A 16,024-nucleotide genomic window follows, 5' to 3' on the forward strand; every position below is an offset into this window, starting at 1 on the left:
GACTTGGAACAAAAATTGGCCCATAAAACCAGAAATATTGAGTGTCTGGGTCTTTTACAGATGATATTTGTGGAGTTCTGGCTGAGAGTTTGACCCCTGATTGTGGATTCTTGTCTCTGCCATCTCTTGTGAGTTTCATGACCTTGGGCCTGTGCCTCAGTCACTTCATCTGTGAAAATGGGATAGTATCAATACCTACTTTTGTAGGGCAGTTAGGATGAAAAAATGAGTAAAATGCTTAGATCAGTGCCTTGCCTGGCACATAGTTGCACCATATGAGGGCTTGTTAAATTAAAGCAAAATGGGTCCCTTTTTGATCAATAGTAAGTCTGCATTTATGAGACAGATGGCCAAAGTAAGGGGTGGAGTTTGTGGCTATGGCGTAGGGAAGGCCAACTTTGCAGTCTTAGCTAATTCTAATGTAGACTTCTCCCTGATTTTGGCACTTAGTTTTAGGGAACCCAGCAGGCTAAGGTCACTGGGCTAGATGAAACAGAACTCTTGAAATTATTCACAAAAGCCTATAATCAGTGCTTCACCTCCACCCATTCTGCCCTTTACTATTTGCACTAATTTTCTAATCTTGAATCACAAAACATACAAGGTAACAAAAATTAGTTTTGTTAAAATAATGAAGAATAATGTTTTTAAGTAGGAATGGCTGATTTTTTTTTCTCTAAAAGGCCAGAAAGAAAATATTTTTGGTTTTGTGAACCACATCATTGTCTTAACTACTCAACTCTGCCACTGTGGCCCCTAAATAGCCACAAACAACATGTAAATAAATGGGTATAACTGTGCCCCCATAATGCATTTTTAAAAAATTTATAAAAACAGGCTTTGGAGCTGGGGCTATAGCTCAGTGGCATAGTCCTTGCCTAGCATGTGTGAGGCACCGGGTTCAATGCTTAGCATCACATAAAAATAAATAAAATAAAGGCATGCTGTCCATCTACAACTACATTAAAAAAAAAAGCAAACAAACAGGCTTTGGGCCATATTTGGCCCAGGGGCTGTAGTCTGCCAACCTGCATTTTAAGGCATCAAAGAACAGTATTTAGATACCAGAGCTCTTCCAGGAACCAGAACTCAATGATCTTGCCTCTAATTCCTGCCATAACTTAAACACACACACACACACACACTAATAACAAGTTTTTTTTCCTTATTGGCTGAGGAGTGGGTTAGATGATTGCTTGGCAAATATTCACTCCCTCCTCATGCCTCTGTGGGCTTTGGGATTGGCTATATTAATTTGGCCAATAGGAATTTAGTAGAAATTATAAAAGCAGAGGCTTGAAATGTGCTTGCCTTCTTGGATTCCTTGAGAAGAACATTGTGTGGGTGGCCAACACATCCAAGGAGGCTGAAGAGACACAGAACCAGCCTGGTACCAACCTACAGCTTCAAGCAAAGCCTGGTTGAGATTAGCTCTGATCAGCCAACCCCTACATGGGGGTGTTAGTTAGCAATAATAAATGGTTGTTGTTTGAAGCCACTAAACTTTGGGGTATTTGTTATGTAGCATTATTATAGCAATAGCTAACTGATACAGCTTTTCTGCATTTGATTCTTCAGGATGGATGCTTAACAAATTGATGCTCTAACAAAGAACAGAATGAGGGATGGAGATGGGGTTCAAGCGGTAGTGTGCTCGCCTGGCATGCGCGGGGGCTGGGTTTGATCCTCAGCACCATATAAAAATAAAATAAAAGATGTTGTGTCCACTGAAAACTAAAAAATAAATATTAAAAAATTCTCTCTCTCTCTTTCAAAAAAAAAAAAAAAGAACAGAATGAATTCTGCCTTTTAATAACAGGGAAGAATATAGATAAAAGTTGCCTACCATGTGCTTCCACTTATGACTACTTCCCAGTAATGCCGGCCACTATCAATGAACACATTTCCAGCCACTCCATAGCTCCCTTGGCTGGTGAAGCGTTCAGGCGTATGACTCTTTTTGGATGATGACTCATCACGTTCTACTGTCAAGTTATCATGGGACACCTTTAGTTTTCGATGAGCAGATTTGGGATCCAGTTTAAAAGGTTGGCCTAGAAACAAGTTAAAAAAACAAACAAAAAAAGGAAATGGAAAAACACTGTTTATTTGAACATGACCAATGACATTTTCATAATCAGGTTTATAAAACTGGAATAAGTCATCCCTCTCTGAATAATGCCTTCTGTGACAAAGCTATATCTTACATTTTTAAAGTAATTTAAGCATTATAAATAACTTTTAATTTGAAATGGAACCACCATTTGACCCAGCTATCTCACTCCTAGGTTTAAACCCAAAGGACTTTAAATCAGTATACTACAGTGACACAGCCACAGTAATGTTTATAACAGCTCAATTCATAATAGCTTACGAATTTAGGAATATTACTTAGCCTTAAAGAAGAATGAAATTATGGCATTTACCAGTAAATGGATGGAAATGGAGAATATCATGCTAAGAGAAATAAGCCAATCCCAAAGAATCAAAATCCAAATGCTTTATCTGATATGTGGATGCTAATTCACAATAAGGGGGGGCGGGATAGAGATACTTTGAATTAGACAGAGGGGAATGAAGAGGGGAGGGGTGTGGAGGTAGGAATGATAGTAGAATGAATTGGAGATTATTACCGTATGTGCATATATGATTATATGACCTGTGTAATTCTACATCATATACAACCAGAAGAATGAGAAGTTATATTCCATTCATGCATGATATGTCAAAATGCATTCTATTGTCATGTATAACTAATTAAAACAAATTTTAAAAAATTAAAAAAAAATAAATAAATAACTTTCAAAGACATTTGCTTATAGTGTTCATGACATTCAAAATATAATTAGGGAGCAGCAACCCTGCATAAAGTATAATGCTAAGCAAGGTAAGAATTAGAACATGGCCCTCCCTTCATGAGCTTCTAGTCCATGAGCTTCTAGCTTCTAGATGGGATCCTGTGGTACTATACTAACTGTACAACAACAGTATGGGCAAGGATCATGGTATGGACTATCTTCAAGGATTCCTGCTGAATACGAGCAGCACAGGTACATACTGGCTGTGTAGTGTCCTCAAAAGAAAGAGAAAATGGAGACTTTTTATTTTTAATAAGTACCATATTCAATTGGGCCTAAAACATATTTGTGCTCAATAAACTTCAGAAACCAAACAAATCAAGATGTCACATCTTAACATGTAGAATATTCTAAAGGCTTACATTATTCTGAGACTGCTAAAAATTGAAAACCATGAAATTAACCCAACTCAGAAACTCAAAGGTCGAATGTTTTCTCTCATATGTGGAAGCTAGAGCAAAACAAATGAAAGGGAGAGGGAAGGATAAGATTACATAAAGAACCAATCAAATACAAATTAATAGAAGAGCGAAAGGAAGCCTAGTAGAAGAGTCTAGAAGAGAGACAGGAGGGAGGACTGGAGGGAAAAGGGGAGGTAAAAGGCGGGAAGCATGAATCAATATAGTTTCATGCATGTATGAGTTTTGGGATGAACCCAATTGCTATGTATAACCACAAATCTCTAATAAAAGTTTTAAAACTACTCTTAGGAGTTTAGAATAAGTATAAAATTGTAAAATTTTCGAGTGGCTGTATAACCAATGTGATCCTGCAATCTGTACACGTGGAAAAATGAGAATTCATACCCCATTTGAATCAAATGTATGATATGTCAAGATCATTGTATTGTCTTGAGCAACTAATAAAAAATACAAAAAAATAAAATAAAAAAATACAAAAAAAGACTAAGTCAATATTTTTGCACATATGCAACTACAAAAATAACAGTGGCATACATCAATAAACACTATTCCTTGTTTAAAAAAAATTTCAGGTCACAAAATCAGGGAAAAAATATGATAGTAACACTAAGGTTTTTCTATTCCTGAGCTTATTCACATATATAATAAATAGGACCCTTTCTACTTCATTATTCATATTTGTATTTTTAAGATTTAACTATTAAAAAATCTTGGCAGAGTGATACTTGGACATTTTGTCACAGCTGTTTTTTCTCTGACAATTCAATATTGGTTTGTATTATTGCCTGTCATTCAACACCACATAGGGTACAAGGCATTTAAAGGCAGGAAATTAGTTACAACCTGATGCAGATACCACAGTATCAAAACTGCACAGCCACTACTGCAGTTGGGTGGCCTTTCTGCCCAACATGCAACTCCCTGACGATTGCAAAAAAAAGTTTGGTAAATCTGACTGGAGTGGGTTGGGGTTGTGGCTTAATGGCAGAGTGCTTGTCTCACACATGTGAGGCACTGGGTTCAATCCTCAGTACCACAGAAAAATAAACAAAGAAACCGTGTCAATGAATCTTTAAAAAGATATTTTAAAAAAAATTCTGACTAGGGCATCACATGAAGCTGGCTGAGAAATTGATCCAGTAAGCATGGACAGTATGCATTTTGTCATATGGAGGTAAGCCAAAGGATTACCAATGGCTACTTGGATACAAGCATAACATCAGCACCCAGCAGACGTTTTCTACAATGGGCCAGATAGTAAATATTTTCAGCTGTATAGGCCATGTGATTTCTTTGGTAACTATTTAGCTTCAGCATTGTAGTGAGGAAGTAGCTGTAGACAACAGATAAGTGGATGGGCATGGCTACATGGCAATAAAACTTTCTGTACAAAATCAGGGAGCCAGATTTGGCTCTTCAGCTATGGTTTGCTGATTCTTGTTTTAGATTTCTTCCATATAAAAAACAAACCCAAAAGACTTAAAGGGGGGGGGGAGATAAGAAGACCCTTAAGTGCAAAGTAAGTAGTACCTCACAGGTTGTAAGGACCTACATGTAGTTACACATGTAGTTTAAATTTTGGCTTGTCTTGTTTAAAAAAAATGTTCTAAGGGATGCTCATGCCATCAATTTTTAGGGATTAAACTATGGACTAAGACAAGAAAAAGTAAAAAGATAGCTTTTAAAGCTGAAAGATAAAAGTAAGTAAAACTGATTAGAAGCTAATTGGCAGAGCAGGAAGAAACTCCATCATGGTGCTCATCATTTAAAAAGGCAAAGAACTAGCTACTTGACCTCCTGCCCTTGAGGAATATCAGAATGTTATTGCCATCAGAAAGATTGGACCTGTAATGTTAAAAAACTTCCAGAAATATCTTGCTTGTCTCCGCTCACACTCTTGGCTACTCACACGCAGGGAATGACCCAGCCAGCATCAGTGAGGCCCAGCCCCTGCATTCTCAAAGAGCGAATGCTACCTGTAGCTAAGAAGTTTTCCCAATTACCTACCACTCACTCTTCACAAATGCCAGACTTTTACTTCAATAAGAACAATAAGTAAAGGAGGAAATTACTGGTTACTTCACTAAAGAATTTAATTCATTAGGATATTTGTATAGGGCATGACCCAATTCTTGCCACCAACTTACACAACTCTTACAATATTTCTTTGCTCAGCTGTCAGTCTCCCTTCCTTGGAATCTATTCACCATCATCAACATTATCAAGATCTTATATCACTGTGCAAGAGAACTTTGTTTTATGGAAATGTTCATCCTGCTTCTCTGATTTAAACTCTTCAACCTGCCCCCCACAAACCATTACTCTCCAATGGCCATTGAAGGTTTCACAATCTGGTTCTTGTCTCCAGGATCCTGGCTTGTCCATCCTCCCGACCTATGCCACACTTTCACCATACTGATCTATTTTCTGTTCCACGACATAATCTCCTTGTCTTTGGGCTTTTGCATTAGCAATTCCCTCTGGGTGGAATGCTTCCTCCTTCTCATACATCTTCCCCCACCTGGAAAAGCGCTCAAGGCTATGCAGGGGTGCCCCTCACCCCTGTAAATCCAGCATATACATGGTTACTCCTTCATGAACTGAAAGGTAACTAAGCATTTATTTGCTTCATTCCCCCAATATGCTGTGAATCCTTGAGAGAACACATCTTAAGGAGTTGAAGATTCATAGTATTCTCAGCATCTTACACAGTATCTCAAATACACTATGTATTCAAACATACTTTTGAAGGATTAAATACACATTCAAATGCAAATCAAAACTATCCATCCAAGTGTGCATCAAGTATTGTTCTGTGTGTCATGTGGCCATAAAAAACATGCCATCATGTTATGTTTTCTTATGAGAATTATTTATGAGTTTGTCTTCGTGACAGCTTATAAATGAAACTAATATATTCCCATCTTACAAGTGAAGAAACACTAAATGCAACTGAGATTCTAGATTGGATGCTGGGACAGCAATTTAGTTACACCAATGGTGAAATCTGAATAGAATCTACAGTTTAGGTAACGGTAATACACCAATATCAATTTCTTGGTCATGGCAAAGGTATCGAGGTTAGGTAAGATTTTACCATTAGGTGAAGCAGGTGGAAGGGTGTATAGACCTCTGCAGTGTGTGCAGATTTTATGTGAATTTTTAATCTAATGCTCTTGTTCCATCCCTTGATGTTCTTCTAAGGGCCAAAACATGTTCTACAATGCACTGAGAAATCAAAGATATGGTTAAATGAGGGATCCTCTTGAAAGCAATTAATTGTTCCTGTAGACTGGCTGGCAACAGCACAATATGGCGTCATGTAGATACACCCTGATTTGCTTTCTCTGAGGAGGTCTTATGCACAGAAGTACTGTGTTACATTGCATTGCATTTCTAGATCAAAAAGCTGTAAAAGAAAGAGAGGATAAAACAAAACACATGTAGGCAGAGACAGAGACAGAGAGATGACAGTACCATGAGACAAAATTATAGACCAGATCATTCTTTGCACTGGGGGCTGTCCTGTGTATTATGGGATACTTCCCATCATCCCCAGCCTCTACCTGCTAGATGACAGTAGTGCACTCTCCAGTTGTGACAACCAAAAACATCCCCTGGACAGGATGGGAATTGAAAGGGCAGAATCGCCCCTGATTGAGAACAACGTACCTAGACAGACATCTTGAATAAAACAGAGAATTTGCTTTTTTTTCTTTTCTCCATCCTTTCCTTCCTCTCTCTCTCTCCCTCTCCCCACCTGCTACCTCTGTAATGGGAATTAAACCCAGGGGAGCTCTACTACTCTCTACTACTGAGCTACATCCCTAGCCCTTTCTTTATTTTATTTTTATTTCAAGACAGGCAGGGTCTTGTTACATAGCCCCAGCTGGCTTTGAACTTATGATCCTCCTGCCTTGGCCTTCCAAGTAGCTCAGATTACACGTATGCACTACCACACCCAGCTTAATTTGCTTTCCTGCTGTAGAAAACTGTCCACCATTTACAGAGCTCCTACTCTATGTCCCCTACTCTATATATTCTATTTCTCATAAGAACTCCTTCAGAATGATTTCCTTGAATATGAAAAAAAGAGAAGACTGAAGTGCTGAGAGATTAACAGCCTCATAGCTTTGAAGGCCTTGAGTCATTTTTGGAACCCAGAGGGAGATGATGCAAATCCCACTACTCCACACTGGTTCTGTATTTTCTTTTTTGAGGTGCCACTGATGTCCAAGACAGGGGGCGGGGGAGGGAGGGAGAAAGAAAGAGGGGAGGTGGGGAGGATGGACAGTGAGAGACAGAGTCAGCTGAAAGGTACGCAAATGCAAGATGACAACTCTGCTAAATTCACAGCACTTACTGTTTGTCTTCAACTTCCCAGGCTCGCTGCTGCGGCTGCCTGCCTGGTTGATGGCCTTGACCATGAAGATGTACTTGGTGCCACTTTGAAGACCATGCACCGTGTAGTGATTCTGCTTGATGTTGGGCACGATCATCCAGCTATCAGCTGAATTACACAGACCTGTAAAGTCAAACAGATAGGTGCAAGCATGGGCCATGTTTGCATAGTTTTAGGATATCTGAAAGATTTGGCAAGTAAAGGGCTTAGTCACTTTTTCTAAGGGACACCCAATAAATGAGTGCTCTGTGTCCTATCTATGATAGGGGTGCAATCTGTATTACATATTCCTATTGTGTGCTCTGGATGGACCAGTCACTTAGAATTGCTGTATTGCAAATTCTGGTCTTTGTGAATTGGAGCAGCAAAAGTTATTCTATTTGGAATCTTAAGCACTAAACATGTGCATGGTGTGATTTTAGGTGCTGTGGGAATGAAGTGAAAGCAAACATTTATTCCTCCCACTCCACCCTCATCCCCAATATCATGCTGGTTGTCAAATTCTAAATCTCATCAATTCTGAGACACACAGCTCATGAGGAGACCTGAGTCATGGAGAAGCATACTTCACTAATACAAATGTTGTGGATTGCATTTTTGCCTCCAGTTCTTCACCCTGCTGTATCTAGCCCTTTGTGTCTTTGCAGCTGCTCCATCTAGAGAGGTGGGGAATAGTTCTTTCCTTTGACATATGCCTCAAGTCATGTAACTTGCTTTGCCTAATAGGGTGAGGCCAAAACTGACAATGTACCAATTGAAAGAAGAGACACTGCAAGGCCTTGAGGGTTTCTGTTGACCCGTTGCACCTCTGTCATTGCTATGGGGACAACAGTTTTGGTATAGTGTGCTCATCCCAACTGATGAAGCACAGGAACACCCTTACCACCAGGCCAATGTAGAAGCAAGCCCAGGAGAGATCAGTCAACCCCCTACCAATCTCCAATGGGAGAGCTAAGGGTAGTTTGTGATGCTGTATTAATGTGAACTCAGGAATCATATTATGAAAAAAACCCTGGAGCAGCTGCACCTATAGGGAGCTCAGGCCCCAGTGAAGATCTTAGGAAAGCATCCACAGGGAGTTTTGACCAGCTGCATCCTTGAGATGGCTGGTTCCAGAACGGAGAAGACTGCCCCTCTGGCTATATTCTGCAGGATGTGGATTGAGGAGCAGGCCAAGGATTTATGACACTTGGAAGAACATGTAGGAAAAAGGAAGCTGATTTTGTTTTGCAGCTGGCCGATGCTGGAAACATCTTTTTGGTATCAGGCCCAACTCTCCTCTCTTCACCCATCAATCTCCACTACAAAAGGACCTTTCCCAGCCCCCTGGTGACTGGGCTGTCATGAAGTTTCCTTTCTGTTGAATTTCCACCACCAGTTCCTAGGAGAGGGCTGGACCTCTTTACTTCCTGAGGTCTCCAAACTCACCTCCCCTATCCTTCCCTTTTGGTTGATTTGCAAGTCAAAAGATTAGTTTCTTTGATCTTGAGGCAACTTATACCTTACCAGGCTCTCAAGAAGCTTCCCCTTATTCTTTTTTTTTTGTTGTTGTTGCTGTTTTGTTTTACCTCTGTGAATCTAATAAAAACTTTCTGAAAAAAAAGAGATTCACAAATGCATACATACATTGAACTACTAATATTTACATAGCAAGATAGGCACAGACTCCCTGAAGGCTGTCTTTGAATTGTATTAAATGCTTTCTCAAACTTTTGAGTTAAAATTATTTCTGGTATTCTCACAGATGAGAACTTTTTATTTGTATTTTGTCAGTTGTGAAAACTGACTTCATATGATTTGTACCTTGAGTGCAAAGTATTTTCAGGTATATTCTAGGGAGTATTTGGAAATATATATCTCCATATGGATATACATGGACAGAATATATATATATATATATATATATATATATATATATATATATCATATATATCACATAATATATTATATATATGATATGATATATTTTATACACACACACATATATCCTTGGCCTTGTGAATTTCCTGTCACCTCTTTTTCATTTCCACCTGTGAACATTTTCACCAGAGGACTTCCAGATTTGAAAAAACAAGCATAAAGGACATAACGAGTTTGAATGTGTGTGAGAGTATGTGAGTGTGAGTATGTGTGTGTGTTGTGTGTGTATGTTTGGAGATTTAGTAGTTCAACTACAGGTACCACCCACTCTTTTCCAGTTTTCCCAAACTCAGCCCTGCATTCTCCTATGAAGTCCCATTTATCTAAGACCCTCCCCTAAAAAGAAAATAATACAGTAACATGGGAATCTCCCTATGATACATCCCTTTTGGGTCTTTCTCACTTTCCCTTTTCTTTGAACTTGTCTGCAATAAATTCTACTTCTGTATAGTGACACAGTGAAATATTAGATTTTAACCTAACCAAAGAAGGGTCATTTTGAGGTTTGAGCCCCAACAGGCCTATAACTCACTTTAATATTTAATAATATTAATATAATAGTAATAAAACAAAAAATTAGCCTTTCTATTGCCTAGGATAATCCAGTTAAATTCCCAGATCTTTGTCAACAGCAGTCAGGCTTGAATAAAAACAATAACAGCATTCAGTAGATTCAAATGAGAATCCTATCAGTGTCACTGGTTTTACACTATTCCTGTTTAATTGCGTATGTTACAATACAGTGACCATTGTGGTCAAAGAAAGCAAATGTAAAAATGTTTCAATAAACTTTAAATCACTGTACAACCCAAGGCTGGGTTTAATGTGGTGGGGAATGCTTTCAGCAACATCATAAAGCAGATGTCTAAAATGGTTGCAAACTGAAACTTGGCTTACAGTCCAAAATCTTAATGAAGATTTAATGTTTCAGAAACCTTTTCCAAACAAAAAAGGGACTCTGACTATCCTGATTATTTTGAAGAGACCACTAATTTTTCCTTGAATATTAAAAGAACAAAATGTTTATTGAGTACTAAAATTTTATTGGCTAGCCTTACACTGAAGCAATCTACTTTCATAAATACTAACAATTATTACTGTTTCATCTTACCTTTATATTATTATTGCCAGGACATAATTGAGCAGTTGATTAAAAATGCCAAGAAAACATTATTGACAATTTTCTCTTGGGGGATGGAGGTAAGTGGGTAACTTAACATGTGCTATTATTGCATTGCTAGTGTTGGTCTTAGGCCAGTACCATCTAACTTCTTGCATATGGAGCTGGATGCTGAGTGTGTTTAAGTGAGACGTCTCTGCCTTGACATCCCACTGTGTCAGGACTGGTGACCAGGTTTTATTCATCTTTTTATGAAACACCCACTCAATCATCCTGCCTAAAACTTCACTTTGTTCCAAACTCATTTTCTATCATCTTTGAGGGTGTTCCAATGCTCACCTAATTCAGCTTAAAGTACTAAAACAACAATGGAACTTGGAAGATAATTAGTCCATAATGAAGTCTAATTGAGTTTTTCAATTTTGTACTTTTTTTTCATTCACAATGGATCAGAAGCATTTCCCTACATAATGGGTCTCATTCTAAGATCTTAATTACATTTGGGACTTCAGGGCCTTGTAAGACAACTGCCATCTTCCCACAAAATATTATGTATAAAACATCATGCAATATGGACACCTTTTGGAGAGGCTAACATCCTGTGTCTCTTGTAACAGATTGGACATAAATGAACATCCTTTTCCTTCTTTCTTGTAAAAATAGTATGTGTTTAATAACTTTCATGAATGTTTTCAAAATGACTACTATGCCATGATGGCTTAAAGAAATGTGGCTTTTTAAAATATATTAAGTGTAGCTTTGGAAAGCATTGTAAAATTAAATACCCATCTACATATTAATAAGCAATTAATCAACATCTTAATAAGCCATAACTCTATCAATAAAAATAAAAATAAAAAATTAAGATCATTAATGTTGCAATTGGATCGTACATTTCATTAGTGAGCCTATGATTAAACAAGCTTCATTAACATTATCTAATTCTTCTTCACTAAAGCCATTGAAGGCAATTAACTACAACTCATGCCTAGTGAAGGAACCATGACCTAGTAATAATAAAAGATTTCCTGGTGGCATGAGGAGCAACAGCCAAGTTCTGAACATATCTTTCCATTTTCAGTAGAGTTTTACTGTTAGATCTTGTCATTCAATACAGTATCTGCAAACAACACTTCTCCAATGATACTATGGTACATTCAAGGAAGGCCTTTCACATGCAGATTATCCTGGCAAATTACACAACTGACATTTGTCATATGACATAAAATATCAGCCTTGATATTTTATGACATAAAATATCAGGCAATGGTAGGTGAGTGCAGTTTCTATTTTTCTAGGAATACTAACTTTGAATACAGATGTGTTACCACTGTGGCAAACACAGGGCTAAGGCCTTTACTGTTTATTATCTCAACTAGGTAAGTTAAAGCATTATCCTCTTACAGATGAGGAAACAGATTTGTAGGGCATTAATTTGCCAAAGATTACAGAGCTAGGGAGGTGCAAAGTCAGGTATTGAATGTAGGTTTCCCTTGGTCACTACAAATGCATATGATATTTAAGAAGAAAACAAATTCAAAAATGTTTGCATCTCAGATTTTATCTGAATTTATTCTCTCATTGTTGCAAATTTATCCTGTAGACATCAGGACTTCACTATCTTGGCTAAAATAAAGTATGAACCATCCTATGAGAGTGTCCCAGTTTGATCATCAGCAGCAGCTTTACGTTTTTTAGTTATCTCTAGAAAAAGGGTCTTTTTGGTAACCATGCATTCAACAAGGCAGGTCCATAGTTTTCATGCAGCCATTTGCATTCATTTTCTGGTGGTGACTCATTTCCAGGAACAAAATATCTCCTCTGGAATCACCCACCATAAAGTTGTGAGTTCATCATGGTGAGTAGTTTTGATCTTGTTGAATTTTGTTAGGCATGGCCTTTTTGAGTCATCTATTCCATTTCTGCATCATGGGTTGGTATTATTTTCCACACCAATAACACGAAGTCAAGTCAGTCATAGTTCAGCCAACTAAGAAACCTTGTTTCGAACAATACATATCTTTCACTTGAATGATGCAATGCAGCACTGGCATTGAGTTAAGGTTCTAAAGTGAATTGCCTTCTCAACTCAATTCCTTCCTCCTCACTGTATTCACACCTTTGTCATGTACCTTTACAAGCCCTCTCATTCTCACCTGGGGTGGAACCAGGGAACTTGCTTTGGAGGCTTGAAATGCATGTGTGCAATTGGGCCTGCCCTCATACCTTTACCTCTACAATCCCTAAGAGAATAGATGGAGCTGGATAGCGGGAGGATGAGACAGAAAGCAGCAGGTGAATTGTCCCAGTTATTAGACTGCCATGCGAAGCAGCCATGATCAATAGTCCCTCAAGACACATGAGCAACAAGCATTTATTATGATATTCTACTTAGGTTATTCAGTAAGAACCAAGGGATAAAAGTCCCCTCAGGTCAAGCCAAGACTATCTGCTTCTGAAATTCCCATGATAATCTGATTCAAGAAATATGGGGAGATATATAACCATATAATGTTTTATATGCCATCAAGTAGCCCACAGGATCCCCACTCCCTAATATTCATGACAGGATCCATGATCCACTTCAAAGCTACAGAATATGGCCAAGGGCAATGGTCTGTCACCTTTATTACTCCTGCAATTATATTACATTACATAGCAAAAGTGAAGGGAGTTAGTAGATACAATTAAGGCCCCTAATCAGTCGACTTTGAGCTAATCAAAAGGAAGGTTATTTTGGGTGGGTCTGACCATCAGGTGAGCCCTTTAAACTGAGTTTAGAAGTAACAGACTTGAAGTGACAGACTCTCCCTTGCTGGCTTGAAAAAGCAAGCTGCCATGAATACATAAGAAAACAAAGTTTGCCAACAAACTAAGGAACCTAGGAAAGGAACTCATTCTTAGTTGAGTTGCTAGACAAAAATGCAATTCAGACAACACTTTGATTTCTACCCCACAAAACCCTAAGAGGAGGAACCAGCTCAAATGTGCCTTGATTGCTGACCCACAGAAACTGAAATAATAAATGGTATTGTTTTAAGCTGCTAAGTTTTGATAAATTTATTTCACAGCAGTAGAAAACTGATATTGTTTTTTTTTTCTTGAACCAAGCAAAAGTGATTTAAGAGAAATATAATGTTCCACACAGGGGCCAGGAATCACCTTTTGGTATAAAATGACTCCAAATGTTTTTGTTTTCTGGTTGTACTATTCACTCTCCGTCTACCATCTTTTGAATTTCATCTTCATTATGTTGATATGATATCTGGTTTACTTTACCTAGTACACTAGTAATGTTGGCCACACAGCATAGGGAAAATAACTCTTTTAAAGAAAAAGATATTAATTCTACTTCCTTCTTTTTGTTGTTTTTCCGTCCACATGATATAGCAGTTAATGTGTTACAGTCTCCATATTAGTTAAGTTAGGTCTCAGATTTATTATGTAATTATGTAGATGTTACATGTTTACCTTGCTTTAAATCAGATTTCTTCTGTTAAATTCATGGTATATATGTCCAAGATCAGGGAAATATAAGCTCATACAGCAGGGAAAATGCATTTAAAAATCATATGTCACCTCTATGAAGGGCAATTTGGCAATGTCAACCAAAATTAAAATGCAAATAAATTTTTCCTAGCAATTGCACCTCAAGAGATTATACTAAACATAGAATCCCCCATGTGTGAAAGAGAAATATTCACGAATATTCATTGAGGCAATGTTTTTAAGGTCAAAATATTGGAAACAAGGTAAAGTAATCATCAATAGAACATGGGATAAATTAGCATGTCTTTATGATAGGAGACTACACTGCCTCAAAAATTAATGAAGAAATTGTTTATTTGTGCAGAAATAGAAAGATCTTTCAGACAATAATATTTAGTTAAAAAAAAAAACAAAAACACCAAGGCAGAGTACTGTGCATTGTCTGCACATCCACAAAGGGAATTTAGAGAATTAGTACTTCTTCATGATTTGCAGCAGTGTATATATACCTGGAGATTAGGAATGATATTTTTTAGAATTCAAAATCTTGGAAGTAGAATAAAATGATGTTGAACTGTTGCCACTGTAGTGCTTCTCAGACTTGCCTCAAAAAACACTTCAAATATCTGAGGGCAGAAAGATGTTTCCAGGGAAATGGCAAGAGTCAAAGAAGTAATTCTGGAAGTACTATTTCTGACTCAGTGCAACACTATGAATGTCTAGTTGCTATCTCTGCTTCTAGTTCTGCCTTGTTCCACTGCACTCTCCACAGTGCTCCTGGGTCAGTTTCTAATTGTACACCTGAAAAACTCCCAAGCACACAGAGGAAAACAAAACCATGGTGCAGCCTGGATAGTCCTCTGTAATCGAGCTCTTGCCTGTGAGTTAGGATTCAGTGACTGATGACTGATAACATGTGCTTTCTGGAGCATACTGATATGGATTTGAGTTCTGGCTCTAGTTCTCACTCTTCATTTTCACTTTCTTACCAAAATCCCCAGTGAGCCTTAACCAGGTAAGGTCTCCCAGCAGGGTACCCAAACTTTATGTCTTTCCAGATTCACTTCTGATGACTCTGCTCTCTGCCATACCCTTAGCTAGCTTCTAGGGAGTCACCGACTCCCCCAAGAATTCTTTTAACTATAACTTCCCCCAAGACTTTCTTGTCTCACATATCACTTCTTCCTCTCTATTGCTTACCTACTTCCAGCTTGCCAAAGCTGTTGTTCACGTGACATTTCATGACTTTCCCCCTTCCACTCAAAGCTTACACATTCTTGGAAAATGACAAGATTTTAATTAAAGTTTCCAAGGCAGAACAACTAGGGGGAGGAAGGTGAGAGAGTAGGGGAAAGGAAACTGGGAAAAGTGGCTTCTGGGATGTAGGGGGAGCCACTGGTTGGTACGGGCATTTACATTTGAGTTACTTACAAGCTGGGATCTTTTTGCATCACTCCTTTAATTAATTCTAAACCTAATTTCTATTTTAAGCATCATGTGCCTCAGAACTACTTGTGCTAGCAAAGAACAGTAAAGAGAGAAAAGATTTATATGATAAAAGCACATTAAGTTGATATGGATTTACTCAAAACATCTCTCTGTTAAAAAGTGACTGCTATTCTATTCTACTTTGATGTGTTGTATTTTTCATTGCTGCGGAAGTTTCAAACTTGCTCCCCTGAAAAGCCACTTCTTCTGGTCATTTACCATTTCCTGAATTGGACATAAATTATTGTTGGGTATAGGAGTGCTTCCTCTATTTCATCTGAATGGTTACTGCAATTTGAAAACTCCAAATTGTCCATGATGCCAA

General features: G+C 38.0%; 1 protein-coding gene across 7 annotated transcripts in view; it reads right to left on the minus strand.

Annotated features, from left to right (window-relative positions):
* Window positions 1-16,024, minus strand: part of Mid1 (midline 1) — a 369,304-nt gene that overhangs the window by 10,455 nt on the left and 342,825 nt on the right. For all 7 annotated transcript variants that reach the window (XM_048796511.1, XM_048796510.1, XM_048796512.1 and 4 more), the window contains exons 8-9: window positions 7,644-7,805; window positions 1,847-2,054 (exon numbers count right to left, since the gene is read on the minus strand). In XM_048796511.1, coding sequence (XP_048652468.1) covers window positions 1,847-2,054; window positions 7,644-7,805 — 370 coding nt within the window. The remainder of the gene's footprint in view (window positions 1-1,846; window positions 2,055-7,643; window positions 7,806-16,024) is intronic.

Source organism: Marmota marmota, unplaced genomic scaffold (genome assembly GCF_001458135.2).
Source record: "Marmota marmota marmota unplaced genomic scaffold, marMar, whole genome shotgun sequence".
In the NCBI taxonomy this organism is placed as follows: Eukaryota; Metazoa; Chordata; class Mammalia; order Rodentia; family Sciuridae; genus Marmota; species Marmota marmota.